The sequence below is a fragment of the Sciurus vulgaris genome (genome assembly GCF_902686455.1).
Source record: "Sciurus vulgaris genome assembly, chromosome: 19".
Lineage (NCBI taxonomy): Eukaryota > Metazoa > Chordata > Mammalia > Rodentia > Sciuridae > Sciurus > Sciurus vulgaris.
This window is the reverse complement of record NC_136480.1, coordinates 6,435,989-6,454,356: the sequence shown is the minus strand read 5'-3', so window position 1 is coordinate 6,454,356 and position 18,368 is coordinate 6,435,989. Positions and strand designations below refer to the sequence as shown.

Below are 18,368 nucleotides of genomic sequence, written 5' to 3'. Positions count from 1 at the left end.
GGTGACACTGTTCCATTTCAGAGGTGAGGAAACAGGTACCGAGGTCAGGCAACCTCACCCGCAAGAAAGGGTTAGAGCCGGGTTAGAGCCAGCTTGGAGCCAGGCGGCCTGGCTGTGGCTAAGCTGACCTGTCAGAGCTCAGCTCCATGGGTGCTCAGCATCAGTGGGCATGTGGGAGGCCAGGCTGTCAGCGAGCCTGTGTGCTGCCATGCCCCATACTGAAATTTGGCGAGTCTGTCATCCGCTGCAACCCTACTGTGGCCCAAGGTTTCAGAGACCCTTCTACACCTTCAGCTGCCACATGGGGTATAGTCCTCACACTGTACCCTTTTTGTTCCTTCCACTGCTATGTGTACCACTCTCTCCTAGCATGAGGGTCTCCAGTCTTTTCAGTGTTCGCACCTCGTGAATAAGATGCTGATGTTTGTGAGATGGAAATGTGAGGGGTGATCACGAAGTGGAACCATGATGTCTTGGGGGAGGGGTGGCCAGTTTCCCTGTTCTCTGGTCGAAATCCAGTCTCCTCTAAAAACCCAGTTGTTTTAGGAGGTGGAAGTGCTGCATCTGATCTGCTCCCACACCACCCTACAACAAGGCAGCTTTCTGAACAATTGGTTCACTTTTCCTTTATTCAATTTAATTTTCAAATTAAACCTTAAAATGGCAATTGGTAACTAAGACAATAATTGAGGATTTTTTTTGGGGGGGTGGCTTGGTGAGTTCTAAGGAAAATGTTTCAGTATTTGAACTAGATTATTACAAAACCTATGATAAAAATGGCATAAAACACTGGAGGCCTCATCCTCCAAAGTGGAAGATGAGAGGTGAGTCTTCACAAAGGGATCAAGGTAAAGGACATGAGCCGATTTTCACATTATAAGATGGATGTGGGGGGCAGACCTACCATTCCCAAGAGCCAGTGCGGAGCTGCCCAGACACGGGAAGGCTAGCGCACCTGGAATCCCAGTGGTCAGAAGGCAGGAGGTTCACAAGTTCAAGAGCAGCCTCAGCAACTCAGCAAGGCCCTAAGCAACTCAGCAAGACCCTGTCTCTAAGTAAACTACAAAAAAGGGCTGGGGGTGTGGTTCAGTGCTCAAGCGCCCCTGGGTTCAATCCCCAGTACCAAAAGGAACGTACGATGCCTTCTTTGGAGGTTAACTTCTTTTTTAATAAAAATATTTTTAGGAATCACCTAATATACTCTAAAACGTTTTACTGTTTTGTACTTCAATCCTTAAGCACTCCATTAAACACAACCAATCACCTTTCCAGGCATATAGATTTTAATTAGTCCAACTGGGAGCCCAGTGTGTATTTGTGTATTTTCTTCTTATTTCTTTTTTTAAATAATTTTTTGTTGTTGTTGATGGTCGTTTATTTATTTATGTGGTGCTGAGAATCAAACCCAGTGCCTCACATACTAGCAAAGTGCTCTACCACTGAGTTATAACCCAGCCCATCTTTTCTTTTCTTTCTGTGGTGCTGGGGATCAAACCCCAGGCCTCACACACGTGAGGCAAGCTCCCTACCACTGAACTACTGCCCCAGCCCCAGTTCTTAACGTGAGCCACTAGTGGATCTTGGTTACTGAGTGTGCTACAAGAATTTTTGTTAAATGAAAATGTGATAGGACATCATAAAGTGGATGTTTATAATTTATAATTATAAATTAATTATAATTTAACTTTCAAATTATACCTTAAAATGGTAATTGGTAATTAAGACTTAATAACGTTTAATCCCAGCAGCTTAGGAGGCTGAGGCAGGAGGATTATGAGTTCAAAGCCAGCCTCAGCCAACTAGCAAGGCCCTAAGCAACTCAGTAAGATCCTGTCTCTAAATAAAATACCCACACACCCAAAAAAGGCTGGGGATGTGGTTCAGTGGTTGACTTCCCCTGAGTTCAATCCCCCTGGTACCAAAAAAAAAAAAAAAAAAGACATTACTTTAGGATTTTTTTGTTTGATAATTTCTTTACAAGATAAATGTTTCAGTATCTGAACTATAACATTATAATATCTGTAATATTGTGGCACATTCCTATAATCCCACTGACTTGGGAGAATTGAAAGTTCAAGGCCAGACTCAGCAACTTAGGAAGACCCCGTCTCAAAATAAAAAGGGTTGGGGATGGTGGTCAGTGGTAAAGCACCTCTGGGTTCAATCTCCACTGCCCACACCCCCCCAAAAAAATTATTATTGGCAAACTCTTTGGTTCTTCACATCACAATCGTGTTCAGTAATGTCTACAGAAAGAACAGAAAATCTATTCTCTCTAGCTGGGCTGATGGAAATCTGCTTTGTATTATTGATGACTCAGAAAAGCATTTTTCGCTTTTACCACTTTCACATTCCATTCCATTACTGGAAAAGTCATATACATTTTTAGGACTGTTATCAAATAATTTATCAAAAAAAAATCTCAAAATATGTTTTAGGACATTCAGTAATAAAGGGCCACTAGTACCACACACGTTAAGAAAATACACGGTGGGCTCCTAGTTGGACTAATTAAAATCTATATGCCTGGAAAGGTAGCTAGGTTGCATTTAATGCTTAAAAACTGAAGTGCAGGGCTGGGGGTGGAGCTCAGTGGTGGAGCACTTGCCTGGCACGTGCAAGTCCCTGGGTTCCATCCCCAGCACTGCAAAAAACAAAAGCAACCCAAAAAACCACACCCCAGTGCAAAACAATGCACAAAAGACAAGTTTGAAAACTTCAAAGGACTTTAAGACAGACTCAATTTTTCATGATTTTCCCAAAGCCAGTCATGATATTTATTTAACTTGTGGTCCTCGGGATGCACCTGGAAGAAATAGGACACATTAGGAGACACAGGGCTCATTTAAGTTAGTCGTAAATACACTTTTTAAGATTGGCTTATAAAGGTTTGGTGAGGATTGGTACATAATACACTTGAAATATACCCCTTAACCTAGTAGGACTCACGTGTAAAATTACACCTTACATTAAGGTGATCCTGTGCAGTTTGCAAAGTGCTTTCTAGTTTAGTACTGAATCAGACCTGGAGTGTCCAGGTGGTGAGGACTAATATATTTTCTAGAAGGAGGTTATAGACCCTGAGAGGTTGAAGGGATTGCTCAGGTCACATTGGACTGCTCTGCTGAAGCAGGGACAAGACTGTGTCCTTTCAGCCCAGGCTTGACCTATCCCTGAAGGGTGAATGTTTGAGGGCAAGTCACCAGTTAACAGGACAGTGTACCAGGCCACCCACCAGCTGCCATCAGGGTGCTTTAGGGCTGGGGACACTCAACAGAATGGGTAGCTGAAGGAGGACCCAGTTACTGCCCAAAAGTCTGAGACCACCAGAAGAAACCCAACAAGCCAACATTCTGAGCCCAAACCTGCCTCCTTTTGACAGGAAGAAAACCACATCAGATGTAGAGACAGAACATAAATAGGGAAAGGCAGAAACAGGGTAAAAAATGACCAACTGCTGGAGGCCAGTCAGACGCCATGCTAAAGAGTCTTTGTGGACTTGGGGAGTGTCTACTGACCCTCTCCCTGCTGTGGACAACTCCGTGCCACCAGCTCCCCTTGAGATGGGAACAAAACTGATCAGGACTCCAATAGCACTTTAGTGCAATAAATAGTTATAGCCGTAACTGTGGACTGATTTTATTTTGCTTCAGAAACAAATGTGCTGCTTATACTAAGGCTGGGAATGGGCCTTACCTGCTTCCACTCATTGACACAAAAAATCCTGTAAGAGTCATTGCCATATTTGCCAATCCCATGAAGCTCAATTGGATACTTCCACTGCTTTGTCAGATACTCGTCTGGAGAATACAACATTGCACATGTGAGCTCAGCTTCTAGGAAGACACCGTCCATAAATGTGTGGAGACGAGGGCGGGATGGAGAGTGTGGTGGAAAGGGACGGGAGGAACTCCTGATAAGCTGGGTTGTGACTGCTCTTCTTGGAATTCCTGCAGCATGCTTATGACTTCCTGGCTACTATCTTATGCTGTGCTAACTAGACAGAGGTAACATCCTGAAGGACAGGGCTTTCTGTTCCACTGACTTCTTCCCTAATTCTGCGCACAGGGCCCAGCCTCTGCTGGACAAAGACTTAGCACCTGGGTTGGTGGAAGACTACAGTTTGGGGCAGGCAGGCTGTTTGTAAATACCTTCAGTGCTTGAGCCCAATACCTTCTATTATTGTAGCATCTGAAGACATCAAAGTTTAAGTGTGGTTCTATTAAAAAGGCAGAATTTGGGGCTGGGGAGATAGCTCAGTTGGCAGAGTGCTTGCCTTACAAGCACAGGGCCCTGGGTTCAATCCCCAGTACCTCAAAAACAAACAAACAAAAACAAAAAACAAAAAAGGCAAAATTTGTTTTTTCCTTTGGGCCTAAGGAACATACCTGAGAACTTGATAATGGTTTTAGCTCGAAGATCGTAGAGACCAAGAGGTTTAAGAAGTTCTGACACATCTCTCCAATCTGCAGTTCTTGCTACCTCAGCTGAAGGGTATTTCTCCAGAAATTTCCAAAGCACAGGTATTGCCATTTTTCCTGAGATAACAGAAATAACTGTGACTACAAGCCAGCCTCTGGAAGGGCTGCTTTTAGGTTCAGGTAGTTTCTTATCTAGAAATCTCACATAAAGGTTTTGTTTCACTACTGACAAGAGGCCATTACCCAAACCAGCAGCCACCTTTAGAGACAAATACCAACACTGCTTGTCTATTTGGTCAATAGGCCAAAATCCTGCTGAAATTGGCCTTGTGTGAATATTAAATCTTTAAATAATCAGATTGCTAGATAACTAGCGCAGATGCACACAGAATGCAAAATGCATTCAATGAAAAGGAAATGCTTTTATATAAGATACAGGGTGGGGAAATGCTAATTGACCAATTTGCACTGATGACCAAAGCTAATGTGGAAGTACAAAACATGATCTGGCTCTTAATGCTAAAAGGGCCACTGGATGTCATTAAGTCTAACTTTCTCATGGGGGAAGAGCTTCAGGGCAGAAAGGGAAGACCTTAGCTGAGGTCACAGTCTCAAAATGGACCTCCGAATCAATTTGCTCTTTCTCATGGTCACATTGCCTTTACTAAGACACGAGTGAGAAGAATCCACAAACCCGATGTCCGATTGAGAAATATCGTCGCGATGAGAAGCTTCCATGGATCGTGAAAAAGTGTTTCTTGGACAAGATTAAACGGTGACCGAGGAGGTGTCCATTTCTTAAAGGCTTTGCGTCGTGGGGGGCTAAGGGCTAAAAGACACACTGCATCAGAGTTAAGCACCTGAAACTGGCTTATAATCTGATATTGTCACTGGGAAAGGGATACCTTCTTTGTTATACTTGCTGGAAAAATACAGGCTTGTCTTTCTTTTTTCTACTTGTGTCCGTGGGATGATGGTGTCTTCTGAAAAGGAACAGTGAACAGAGAATACAGAATCTATGGTTAGGTTAAAGAGATTGTCAAGGATCAAATGATAATTCAACCACTTTTATAAAGCATGCCAGGCATTATTCTAAGTACTTACATCAATTTTAACTAATTTAATCCTACTAGGGACCTACGAACCAGGCATTATTTTAGTTCCACTTTACAGACAAGGAAATTGAGACACAGAGAAGCTAAGTAAAAGCCCAGTGTCGCAGAGCTAGTATCAGAACTCAAATTCAAACCCAGGCAGTCTGGCTCCTGAGTCCAGACCCTTGACCCAGTCTGTCACACTCATTTCCTAGGATTTCTGTTTAGAGCTCACAGTATTGAAAAATTGGAAACACTATGGAATATTTTAAAGTATGACATATTTACACAATGTGGTAATTAAAACATTTTTGAATCTATATGAATATTTTCCCATTAACTTATAAATGAAAAGAGCAAGATTCTACATATGATCCCAATTTCCTGAAAACACATACATATGTATATGCACACATAGACATTAACCCATAAGGTCTCTACGTATGGGACTCCAGGATGCAATGGGTTAAGAATGACATAAACCAGGGCGTGATAGCGCATGCCTTTAATCCCAGCTATTTGGGAGGCTGAGGCAGGAGGATCACAAGTTCAGGCCAGCCTTGAAACTGTCTCAAAATAAAATAAAAAGAGTTGGGGAAGTAGCTTAGTGGTAGACACCTGCTTTTAATCCCCAAGACTACAAAAAAAAAAAAAAAAAAAAAAAAAAAAACATAAACCAAAATGGTATAATGACTATTGTATTTCTTATTTTCTATACTTTCTAAAATTTCTGGAATGAACACTTGTAATTGAAAAGAAAGAAAAAGAAAAAAAGGTGGGGAAAATATAAGCAAAACAGAACCTGCAGAAAAATCTCAGCTTTCTACCCTGCAACACTCCTATCTCCTGGGAATGTTATCAGACTTCTCAAAATTCTATACTAGTTGTACTTACTTCTTCTCCTCATATCCTCTAAATTTGAATTGCGGTTAATATTACCTTCCACTTGTACAGCATGACATCATCTTTTCCATTCTCATTTTATCTCACGATATTATTGATGTGAAAAATGGGCTATTATTTTTATTTTTCAGATGAAGAAACTAAGGCTTAGACATGAAGTAACTATCCCCAAATGATACTGAGACTGACTAACTGGGACAAGTGTCAAGGTCTCCAGATTGGTCTAGTGTTTTCTGCTGTTCTATTTTGAGTAGATAAAACCCAGTAGAAAGGGGAAAAAAAAAAAAAAAAAAAAAAAAAACAGAACAAAAGAAACTGCTCTTACTAGTTATTTGCTAACGTTTTCTGTGGGTTTCTATAAATAATGACTAACTAGCCGCCTTTATTACTAGTTCACTTAGCAGTTCCTAGCTCAGTCAAGAGGAAAGTCTTCCCATTTGTTTACAATAAAAATTAAAAAAAGAAAAAAATAGGAAAGTCTTTACTATTCCACTGGACACCTAGTAATCTAAGGGTATTTCATCTTATATTGAGAACCAAACATTAAGTATAAGCTGAATAGAACACTTTTGTCTTAGCCATAAAAGGATGTTTTTAATATTTAATTTGCCCATTATATTAGCAATAAATCTACATAAACTCCAATGCTTTCTTTAAGATGCTCAGTCTTTAAGGACAGACTTGAACTCTAAGAGTCCTAGGTATATATGGTCACCTTCTGTTTAAGGTAGAGAAATTCCATGTACGGAGAAGACATAAAATTATGGTGGGATTGAGATCAGGAATCAAGTCTAATCCCCCCTCCACTCATTTGTCCCCCAAAGGATTATTAAGTACTATTACTATTCTTCTTTAAGGGAGTTATTCATTATGCCATTACACCAATATAATGGCATAATGAATAACTAATACAGGGCTGCTCAAAAGATCTCCTTTTTATCTATTATTCACTGAGGTATTATAAAAGCCAAACGGCTCAGCTCTGAACTCTGTATTATGAGCATATTACAAATAATAGATGAACTATGTGATTACGCTTCTGAATTATTTAGAACCCTTAGGCCTTTTAGAGAAGTACTACATTATAATAGAAGACAAAAATGACTATGATATATACAAAATTAAAATGGAAGTCACACATCAGTAGTAAGTAACAGCAGGCGTGTGGAGACAGTGGCTATTCTCAGTGTGTGCGTAAGAGGAGTCTTCTGTGAACTTTTCACAAGTGAGGACTTTCAGTTTTCCTTAGTCTTAAGATCACTGGCTAGAAAGAAGAAGGGAAGGTCAGTAAGCAGGGCATTAGGATAAACTGGAGAATAGACCTATATGGCCGTATTTCTTCGTCCCGCCTGTATCTTAACCACAGGACAGACATGAAATACAAGATCTAGAAGTATAAACTCCTCAGTCCACGGTTAACAGCACTGTAATGCACCGAATACCATGAAATATTTTCTCAGAAGTAGAATCTCTCTTGCCTTGTGAGCATTTGTCGCCTATTTCAGAGCCGCATTTTAAAATGTCAATATGCAAATGTTCCTTCTTTCCCCAGTCGTCTACTCTTGATCTGATTTCCTCTGGTTCTAAAAAGGTCTCCTCAGACTTCTCGTTGTGCTCTGCTTCTGCTTCTTTGGTCGAACAAAATTTGGTTTTGGCGCCAGAAGTTATTTGTTCAAAATGAAAATCTGGCCCTGAATTCAGGGAGTTTCCCTTTACAGTACTCTTTACCTCATCAGCCGCGGGGAGGGTCCCGGGGCTTACTCTGGCGACAGAGATGCCAAGCTCACTGTCTTGTGACTCACATTCAGCATCTGCTTTATCATACAGAGATTCTCCTTTTCCATTCCTTTCAATGGGCTCTGAAAGACTCTTTCTGCACCGTCTTTTGGTTTTCTTAATTGGAATTCCTTTCAAAATCGTCACCTTTCCTTTGGACTTTCTAACCTTCCTGGAGTTAACATCATTATCACACTCATCTTCTTTCAAAGTCAATGGAATGGAAGTAGGGCTGGACAGTCCTTTGCTCTCTTGCAACTCTGAACCACTACTTGGCAGAGGAAGCACATCTTTCTTCCACCTGCTTCGTGTCCTGAGGTTCCGGTTTGAAATAGTACTTTTGTTTTGCAGTTGGGATGTCGGAGCTGCCAAGCTGCTGTCTTTATGTCTCGACCTGATGTCCCTTTTAGAAAGTATGGTAAAATCAAAATCTTCTGGCTTAACAGAAGTCTCTCCGTTTTTGAGAAGATAATTAGCAAGTGAACTTCTGGATCTGAACTTCAGTCCTTGTGGGCTAGAAAATGATATTAAAGGAAACTTACTGCTGGTAAATAAAAGTGCCTTTTTTTCTTTTTCTTTTTTTTGATACTGAGGATTGAACTCAGGGTCTCAAGCAAAAGCTCTGTACCACTGAACATCATCCCCAGTCCTTTTTAAAAATTTAACTTTGGGACAGGGTCTTGCCTAGCTGCCCAGTTGACCTCAAACTGCCTCAGCCTCTCGAGCAGCTGAGATTATAGCTGTGTACCACCATACTCAGCAGAAGTGACTTTTAAAAAGAACTGGACCACATTTCAGATTTCTAACTAATATGTCAGAAATGCTGTCATGAGCATTTGTCATTTGAAAAGAAAAAAAGTGTTATAAAGGGAACTTTAAAATGGTTTCCCCTGTGACTGCATAAATAAATTCATAAATATAATTTAAATGCAACTGCATCATTCATACCATTCATAGTTGGAGGGACAAAATGTATGCAATTGAACTCAAATGACTTGCTATCATGAACCAGTTACACTGAACAAACAGAATCCAACGGCATGGCAAAATTAGAAATAAGTCAAGATCCTGCTAAGTTTTCCCACTACCCGTCGAGACAAACTTATTTGACTATACGGTCTTTATCTGCCACCTTGCATGCTTACCTGATAAAACAGACATCGAATCTTCCTGCTGTTTTCCCAGATAACCTTTGTTTCACAACTCTCTGCCATCCACCTGGGACAGGCTTGGGGCATTCTGTCACTGTGCTACCACCAAACCGAGAAGAGGCCAGGGCCTCTTGTAGCTGGGGCTTACACTCCCTGCTTCTTCTTTGTTTGTCATCTTCTCCCCCTCTTTCCAATCCCACAGCAACATCTTCCTCGCTGGAAAGACAAAGCGCAAGTGATTAGCTCTTTAAAATTTCTCTTCCTCTGTCGATTTGATTTCCATGACAGTGTAGGAACCACATGGATAATTCAGATTCAAATGGAGGGGATTAAAGTCAGTAAGGACCAGTCTTGTGCTGTGAGAGTAGCTTCGGGTCTTCCAGCAGCTTCTTGTCTTCCAACCTGGAAGTATTGGAGATCTCTGTTCAATGAAAAGCTCAAGCTCCTGGCTAGACATTTTTTGGGTTAATCATTGAGTAGGGCTATTATAAAGATTTCTTTTCTTTTTTAGTACCAGGGATTAAACCCAGGGCCATTTGGAGACAGGGCCTTGTTAAGTTGCTTAGGGCCTCACTAAATTGCTGAGGCTGGCTTTGAACTTTCGATCTTCCTGTCTCAGCCTCTTGAGATGCTGGAATTACAGATATACACCACTGAGCCCAGCTATTATAAAGATTTCTGATGACACTTGGCCTAAGTTTGAGAACACCAACAAATAACTGACCTCTTAACCAGTGATCAAAAGGATTGCTTAAAGGAGCCAGTGAGTCAACCCTCTCTTCTGCAAACGAGTAAGGTAAAAATTTTACATATGTGTGCATTTTTCTGAGTCAGAGTTTCTGTCACTTCAATCAGAGATTGCAATCCGTCAAAAGGGAAATAGTTTCTGACAAGAATTTTCAAATCTCCTTCATTCTTAATCTTCACAAAAACCTTGTGAAGTAGGTAGGATCAGATTTACTCTTACTGTATTGATAAAACTGAGTGATGAAAGGTTAAATTACTGGCAGAACTGATACCAGAACTGTTTGGTCTAACACTTCTCTCCTGTACTATTATTGAAAAAGTTCAGAAAAGTGTATCTTAATCACTAAATCAAACATTTTAAAAGTTGGACAAATCTAGACAGATCATTTAATCCAACATATTTTCTACAAACAGGGAAACTAACTTAAGAGTTAAAGACACTGAAATCTGGTCGAAAAGTCTGGGCTCAAATCTGTGTGTCCAACAGCAAGTCATTTAAGCTCTCAAAGACTCATTTCTTCATTTGTAAAAAAAAGAAAAAAAAAAAAAAAGAGGCAATATCTATTTTAAGGTAGTTTAGAAGATTATTATTATTTTTTTTAAATGTGGGCAAGTCATTCCAGGCTGAAATCTCACACATTCAAGTATGCAACAAAGAACTGTAGTTCCTCTGTTACTTCTCATGGAGCCCATTTCTGGGCGCCCCTGCTTGCCGAATACACCATCTCCTCCACGATATTTGTAGTATTTTCCAACCAAAGTAGGCCTCTTTTTTGTTTAAGGGATTGAACCCAGGGGCAACATCCTCAGCCTGATTATATTTTGAGACAGGGTTTCTAAATTACTGAGGCTGGCCTCCAACTTGAGATCCTCCTGCCTCAGCCTCCCGAGTCGCTCGGATTAGAGACATGCACCCCCGCACTCGGCCTCTACCTGCACCACAAAACCTCCCTGCTCCTTCCAGCTTTCTAGTCACCGGCGTAAGGCAGTTTGGGGCATCCCAGGGCTGATCCTACAAAAGGAGCGACCTTCTCCCGGAGCTAGTAACCAAGCATGTGGGCCTCGAGGTCTTGGTCAATCCTCCGTGAAAGATTAGAAGGGCCCACAGACCGTTCAACCCCGTTCCCATTTTACAGGTGGTAGAACTGAGGTTCGAAAGGGGAAATAACTTGCCGGAGGTCACAGAGCTGGTCTGGGACTGGGCGCTCACGGGAAGCGACCGAGGGGGCAGGTCCGCAGTCCCCCAGGCTCCCAATGTCCATCCCTGGGGAGCCCGTCAAGCGGGGTCCAGCTGCAGCGACAGGCCGAAACTTGCAAAGCCCTGCGTGTGGAGAAGAGTAAGATGTGCAGCTTTCTTCAGTTCGAGGCACAGGGGTGCAACCAAAGCCTGAAGGTAGAGAGAGCCTGTTAGACTCCACAGCCGCTTTCCGACCGCCCCCTTGACCACAGCCGCCATTTCCAAGGCTCCGCCAATCAAATCCTTTGTTGAGGAAAACGCACCGCCCACCGCCCGCCTCGACCAATCGCGCACGCCGTAGCTGCGCTTACGCCTTCTGGCTTCCGGTTCCATCTGCGCTTTCGCCCTTTTGCGCGCCCTACCTTTTAGACATGCGTACTCGGAGCTCTGCGAACACAGGCGCGTAGCTTACTGCGCATGTGCGTTGCCAGGGGTAGCGTAGGTAGCTAAAGTGGCCAGCAGACTGGCGCCTGTTTCTGAGACCGAGGAGGAGGGGCCCCGAGGCGTGGGGAAAGCCGCAATGAGGTCCGTGCTGACGTGGAGAGATAAAGTCGATCAGTGGTGAGAAGCGGGGCAATCGGGGAGGAGCGGGAGGCCGAGCCCGGGAGGGGATGGCGGGAGCCACTGCCTGAACCGTCGCGGTTGCCAGGGGCAACGGGCCTGCGGCCTGGGCTGAGGGCGCTGAACCCAGGTCCTTGGGAGCTTGCAAGGTTTTCACCCACTTGGTGGTTGGAGAAACTGAGGCTTGGAGAGGTTGCAAAGGGGTTGTGAGCTGTCGAGGCGGGTTTCTACGGAATCAGGATCCGGTCTTGTCTCTCCTTTGCTCAGAATCCGTCCTGGGCGCAGCTGGCACCTACTACAGTGTTCCTCACATTCACTCTCCCCATCCCCCCATAGTCACATATTACCCATACTCTTGCTTACTTGGCACTTCTCTAAATTCTCTCTCTCTCTCTCTCTTTTTTTTTTTTTTTCTTCCTTTTTTGGTCCTGAGGATACACATTTCCCCCCCCTTTTTTTTTCTTTTTTTGAGACTGAGTCTCTAAGTGGCTTAGTGCCTGTCCAAGTTGCTGAGGCTGATCTCGAACTTCTGATCCTCCTGCCTCAGCCTCTTAAGTCACTTGGGATTACCGGCGTGCAACACCCACCGTGCGCGCTCCCCTACCTCCCTTGGCTTAAATATGGTTTTATATTTTACACAGAAACTTAGTTACTCCATGTATGAAAAATCAATTTGGTTTGCTTTAAGACAACTGTAAAACTTCAAGCAGGGAGAAACAAAAGCAGCATTAGTAAGTTGCAACTAGATTTTGTTGCCAGGGAACCTTCACACCTGAGCTCTACTGTCTCTAAAAGGGGATTCACGCTTATGGTGAGAGAGAGACTTAAGATGGGCAGGAAACCAAGATTTTTCTCCTAATTAGAAAAGTTTGGAAAAAAATTGAAAGAGAATGACTTTCTCATCTTGTGATTCAGTGTTATTTTAAGGCCCTGTTCCTTTTTTTTTTTTTTTTACCACCTAAATCCATTTTCCAGGGGTACATTTTGGGAAGTGCTGAGTTATTGAATAATTCTCAGAGGCTTAAAATCTTCCTGTATGATCTTTTCATTGTGGAGGCTGTTTTGGCCACTGGGACAGGATACTTGCCATTAGCTCTCTGTCTTTTCTGAGAGCTTTCTCTCACGTGTAGCTTCTTTCCCAATTTCCATACTAAAATCCAAAATATCTACACTAAAATCCTAAGTATCTCTTGAGGCCCCTTTATTTATCTGTTTTTATTTTTAAAATTTTTTTGCAGTCCTGGGGATCAAACCTAGAGGCAGTTTGCCTCTGAGTTGCACCCCTTAGTCCTTTTTATTTTGAGACAGGCTCTTGCTAAGTTGCCTGGCCTTGAACTTGTGAACCTCCGCCTCCTGCTTCAGCTTCCCTAGTCACTGGGATTATGGACGTGTACCCACATGCCCAGCTCCCAAGCCCTTTTTAATTTAATTTAATTAAAAATTTTTTGAGAGATGGTCTCAATAAGTTGCCTGGGCTGGTCTTGAACTTACCATCCTCCTGCCTAAGCCTCCCAAATAGCTTGGGATTAAAGGCATGTGCCTCCATGCGTGGCTTAATTTTTAAATATTTTTTGCAGTGCTGGGGACGGAACTCAGGGCTTTGAGCATACCTGATAAGCATGCATACTGAGCTACAGCACCAGCATTAATTTTTTACTTTTAATGGAAATGGAGTAAAAAGTAAAATTCTTTTTATTTTTCTTTCTATTATAGAGGTACCCATTGCACAAGCCGGTGATAACTGGCAACTGAACATTTGGCTTTGATGTCAGAGAAAAATTGGGGGTGGCAAGGACTGTGGCAACCGGGAGAGCTCAGGCTCTGCTTGAAAGGGGCAGCTGCTGCTCGCTCCTGCCAGTCACCACCATGCAGGAACTTGGCCTCGTGTGCTCAGATCTTCCTATTTTTGCCAGAAGCTAGGAATCTGGGTTTTTAATGTGAAACGTCCTAATTTTTAAACGTTGGCTCCTAAAAGGAAGAAACAAAGTAAAACACCATGTGGACCAAACAAAACATTTGCTGGCCAAATGCAGCCTGATCTGCTCTGTTTTCAACCCCTGGCACAGAATTCTCTTCCTTCATCTCTTGTGGTATTTAGAGTCTGTCAAGCATAAGAGTCATTTTAAAATCTGTTTATGCCAGAAGTCCATAAACCCTTTAAAAGCAATGGCTATATGTTATTCATTTCCAAATGATTTCAGAGCCTCTTCAAGTCTTCGGTTGTTACTATTTGGTGGATAGATGTTTCATGATTGAAGGAATAAGTGAGTGAATGAAGTTTGGCTGTCTGCTTTTTGGCTCATTACAGGTTTGAAATAACTTATTAGAATAGCACATGCGTAACACAGGAGGCTGAGGCAGGAGGATCACAAGCTGGAGGCCAGCCTCAGCAACTTAGCAAGACCCTGTCTCAAAATAAAAAAAATTAAAAAGGGCTGGAGGTGGGGGGATGTAGCTCAGTGGTAAAGTGCCCCTGGGTTAAATTCCCAATACCAAATAAATAAATGAATAAGTAGATAAACAACAGGTCCTGTGACTCAGTTGACCAGCAGTCCTAATGGCAGCTAGATATACCAGGTAATATCCCAGGGGAAAAAAACAAAAATTACAAACAAACAAAAAGATTAAAAACAAAACAAAACAAACAACTATAAAAAAGTAGTTGGTGGAATTAAAAAATCTCAGATGTCAAAGATCAGCCCTCTACAGCTGAACCAGCCACTGTCTCCTGGTTTCCTCTTTTGCTTCTGGTCCATCTTGCACATAGCACTCGAACTCTGTGTTATTCTGCATCTCATAAACCCAGTGTGACTTTTCATTACCTTCCAAGGTTCAGTCGAGTCTTTTGCTAGGTGGTCCTCCTGGCCCTCTTCCCCTCCAAGCTTGCTAACACTTAAATTTCAGCTTTGGAGTTCAGCCAGAGACTCCATTTTCCTACTCAAAGATCCTTCCCCAAAGGCCTCTGAACTTGCTTGTTTTCTCCCTTCAATGCGCTGCTCTGGGTTCATCTCTACCTTGGTGCTTTATTGGGTCAGCCCACCCCATTTTGCTGAAACTCCAGCTTGTAGGCCAGATGTGTTTACCTGCATCATTTTATTTAATCTGCACAACAATCTGGGAAGTGGAATGGTTATCCCACGTACAGATTAAGCAACTGAGATTTAATAAAGTGACATACTTTGCCTCTGGTTTCCAAGCGACAGGGGCTGGGTCAGATGGCATAGGGTTTGGAGAGGCCTCTGGGGACTTCATTTTGCAGTGAGCTGGTGCAGGGTCGGCAGAGGACAGTTCCTGGGTCCTCAGCAGAATCTGATGAGATCTTCCCTCTTCATAAAAGGGAACTCGGGGAGAGAGCCATCCCATAATAGAGCAGACTGCCAGTGGATGAGTGAGCTCCTAGCTCAGGAACCGGAATGGCCCTGTGCAGGGAATTCTTGCCCTGGTGGGGGCGTTAGACTCCACGACAAAAATTCCTTCCAGTTCTGGGTTTCTGTGATCTCATGATGTAATTAAAGTCTGAGGGATTTCAAGATAAAATTTTGTCAGTTTGTCAGAAATGTTCATTATGTTTCTAGGACAATGCCACATACTGCGGGGCCATGAATGTATAATATAAAACATGATCGTTGCCCTCAAATTGCATATAATTAAAGAGACAGGATAATATCTGAAACAGTGAAAATATAGAAGAGTACAACTCGGAGCCACACTGAAGTGTGCAGACTATGCAGACAGTAAAAGTTTAGGCTGGGACCAGTCAGTCTTGTCTTATATTTTAGGAAGGCAAGTTTCAAGAAATTTCACAAGTGAATTTTTCACATTTGTGAGGAAGATAGTTCAAGTTCAGCCCAAGCGAGACCCTAGAAAATGATTTGATAATTGAGCCCCAAATACCTTATGAAGAAGAGGCCACACAGATGAACTGTGTCTGACGCACAAAGGGAGCGGATAACCAAGGACTGTGGATGAGGGAGAGAGACCCCATCACGGTCCCATCAGTGTGGAGGACCACAGCCCAGATAGGATGTCACCTTTTCTGGCCCCACTTTTCTACTTTCACTTAATTACGAGCTTCTCAGAATGTGAAATGTGCCAAGGACATTTCCCCTGGACGCAGAGAAAAAAAATGTAACGAACAAGGAAGGCCCAGGTCTGTCAGCCACATAACAGAGGAGGAGGAAGCTAAAGGACCCAGGGCCTGAGTTTGCTCCTGTCCAGAGGATTCTCAGCTGGAAAGGATGTGACACTTCCTTTTTTTTTGATACTGGAGATTGAACCCAGGAGCTTTTAACCACTGAGCCACCTCTCTAGCCCTTTCTTGGATTTTATTTAGAGACAGGGTCTTGCTAAGTTGCTGAGGCTGACTTTGAACTTGCGATCCTCCTACCTCAACCTCCCAAGCTGCTGGGGATGACAGGCAGGCACCACCACGCCCAGCTGACAGTTACCTATCAGTCAGCAAATTGTCTCTTGACACTTTCATTTCCTCATCTATAAAAACAGGCCAATGCCTGCCCATCTACTCCATCATGTCCTAAGAATCACACAAGATAATGTGAGCTGACCTTCCTTATCATCTCTTAAGTAAGTGCAGAGTTTTTACTCAAGGAAGCTTCTGAGTCAGTACAGCCTATGCTTTATGATCTCTTTTATGGTAGAATCTGAAAGGGTGGACTCAGAGAAAGGGGTCAGAAAGGTGACTAGTGGGGGGACAGCGAGGGATAGTGAAAGGGAAGATGTTGCTCAAAGATCACCAGGTTTTATTTAGACAGGAAGAGTAAGTTTCCATGTCTATTCCACCGCATACCAAGGCTAATGTATGGCATATTTCAAGATTGCTAAGAGAAGAGATATTTTATATTCTTATTACAAAAAATGGTAAGTTGTTTCTTGAGGGGATGGATATGCTAATCAACTTTCTACAATGTGTACCTAGATCAAAACATCACACAGCCTGCCAGGCGCTGGGACGCACACCTGTAATCCCAGCTACTTGGGAGGCTGAGGCAGGAGGATCTCAAGTTCAAGGCCAGCCTCAGCAACTTAGCAAGTCTGTGTCAGAAGAAATAAAAAGGGCTGGCTATGTAGTTCAGTGGTCACTGGGTTCAATCCCCAGTAAACAGACAGATAAGACTTGAACTTTTCTTGAACTTTTCCAATTTTACAAGTAATGCCTTGAGTAGGTGATAAAGTTGTTTTTTTTTTTTTTTTTGCTTTTGGTACGGCATGAAGACCATTGCTAATTATTTTGTTGACCGTGGCACGTGCTAACAATGAGGATAATGAAGGCTGCCCAGCATAATGGTTAGAGCATGGGTTTTAAAGCCAGACTGCCTAGGTTTGAATCCTAGCTCCACCTCCACTTGGTAGCATTTTATTTTCAGGCTGGTTATTTAAGTTCATTCATCGTGCCTTAGTTGTCTCATCTGCAAAATGGGTAGAGGGTGGTGAAGTGAGCTGTACCTGGTGTACACAGAAATATGTGTACTCAATAAATGTTAGCCACTGCTCTTATTAAAGCAATAGGGTGACAGATTTGACACACTTGGTGACAGTTGAAGAGATTTGAAGGCAATATTGTACGGTGGTTAAGAGCACAGGTTCTAGAGGCAGAGCCATGCTGAGTTCTGAGCCTTTCACTTGCTGTCTGTGTGACATTGGGTGAGGTACTTGACTTCTCTGAACTGTGCTGTTCTCATCTACAAAACAGAATACAATCGTCTCTCCCTATCTGTGGGCAGTGTGTTCCAGGACCCTGTCAGATACCCAAATTGATGGCTGCTCAGTCCCTTATATAAAATGGTATTGTGTTGGCATAGAACCTATGTTGTACTTTAGATCATCTCTAAATAACTTCAGTACCTAATGTAACATAAATGTTGTAGTCTATTGTTGAGGGTATAATGATGAGAAAAAGTCTGTATGTGTTCACTACAATTTTTATTTCCTAAATATTTTCACCCCATGGTTGGTAGAGTCCATGGAGGCAGAACCTTCTGTCCAGAGACCTGGTGGTCATAATCCTTACATCACAGAATTCTTGGGAGGATGGAGTGAAATTATGGGTTTGCAAAGCTCAGGCTGGCGCCGTCTGCAGTAGGAGCTCCACATGCTGCCACTTTAGATGCTGACCAGCACCAGACTGCCTGTGCTGTCTCCATGCACGTGTGTCACCCGAGCAACGACACCTCTGCCTGGCCCATTCAAGAGTCCTTGAACATGACTCTGGCCTGGTTTTCTAGCCTTCTCTCTCCCCCGGCCTTGTAGATAGGCAACGTTTCACTCATACATAATTTAATTATGTATATTACTTGCTGTCCCCACATTCATGTCTCTGCTTTTTCTGTCTGCTGTGCCTTCTCAGTCTCCTCTTGCATGTCACAAAGTCCTACCTTGTTCAAAGACTATTTTCTTTTAGCACAAAGTTCATTCAAATTCACTTTTTTTTAACTTTTTTAAAATTTATTTTTATTGTAAA

The 18,368-nt window shown here is 42.7% G+C and overlaps 2 protein-coding genes and 1 long non-coding RNA gene across 12 annotated transcripts in view; 1 reads left to right on the top strand and 2 right to left on the bottom strand.

Annotated features, from left to right (window-relative positions):
- Positions 1-1,103: 1,103 nt before the first annotated feature.
- MBD4 (methyl-CpG binding domain 4, DNA glycosylase) lies at positions 1,104-11,556 on the bottom strand. 4 transcript variants are annotated; one of them, XM_079122105.1, is made up of 8 exons: positions 11,262-11,556; positions 9,340-9,557; positions 7,897-8,708; positions 5,327-5,404; positions 5,116-5,250; positions 4,389-4,538; positions 3,697-3,836; positions 1,104-2,806 (listed from the first exon to the last, which is right to left on the bottom strand). In XM_079122105.1, the coding sequence occupies exons 1-8, from the start codon at positions 11,352-11,354 to the stop codon at positions 2,729-2,731; spliced, it is 1,704 nt and encodes a 567-aa protein (XP_078978231.1). In that variant the 5' UTR covers positions 11,355-11,556; the 3' UTR covers positions 1,104-2,728. The 4 variants fall into 4 exon arrangements, with proteins under 4 accessions (XP_078978231.1, XP_078978232.1, XP_078978233.1 ...); XM_079122106.1 differs by having other exon boundaries at positions 3,697-3,800; XM_079122107.1 differs by lacking the exon at positions 5,327-5,404.
- The window catches only part of LOC306650255, a 44,398-nt gene continuing 27,133 nt past the window's right edge, over positions 1,104-18,368 (bottom strand). The window contains exon 2 of the long non-coding RNA XR_013760835.1: positions 1,104-1,810. This is a non-coding gene — a long non-coding RNA (uncharacterized lncRNA). The remainder of the gene's footprint in view (positions 1,811-18,368) is intronic.
- Positions 11,733-18,368, top strand: part of IFT122 (intraflagellar transport 122) — a 62,203-nt gene continuing 55,567 nt past the window's right edge. For 5 of the 7 annotated variants that reach the window (XM_079122103.1, XM_079122102.1, XM_079122101.1 and 2 more), the window contains exon 1: positions 11,734-11,890. In XM_079122103.1, coding sequence (XP_078978229.1) covers positions 11,850-11,890 — 41 coding nt within the window. In that variant the 5' untranslated portion in view covers positions 11,734-11,849. Of the gene's footprint in view, positions 11,891-18,368 lie in introns of all 7 variants that reach the window. The other 2 variants (XM_079122098.1, XM_079122097.1) reach the window with 1 other exon arrangement.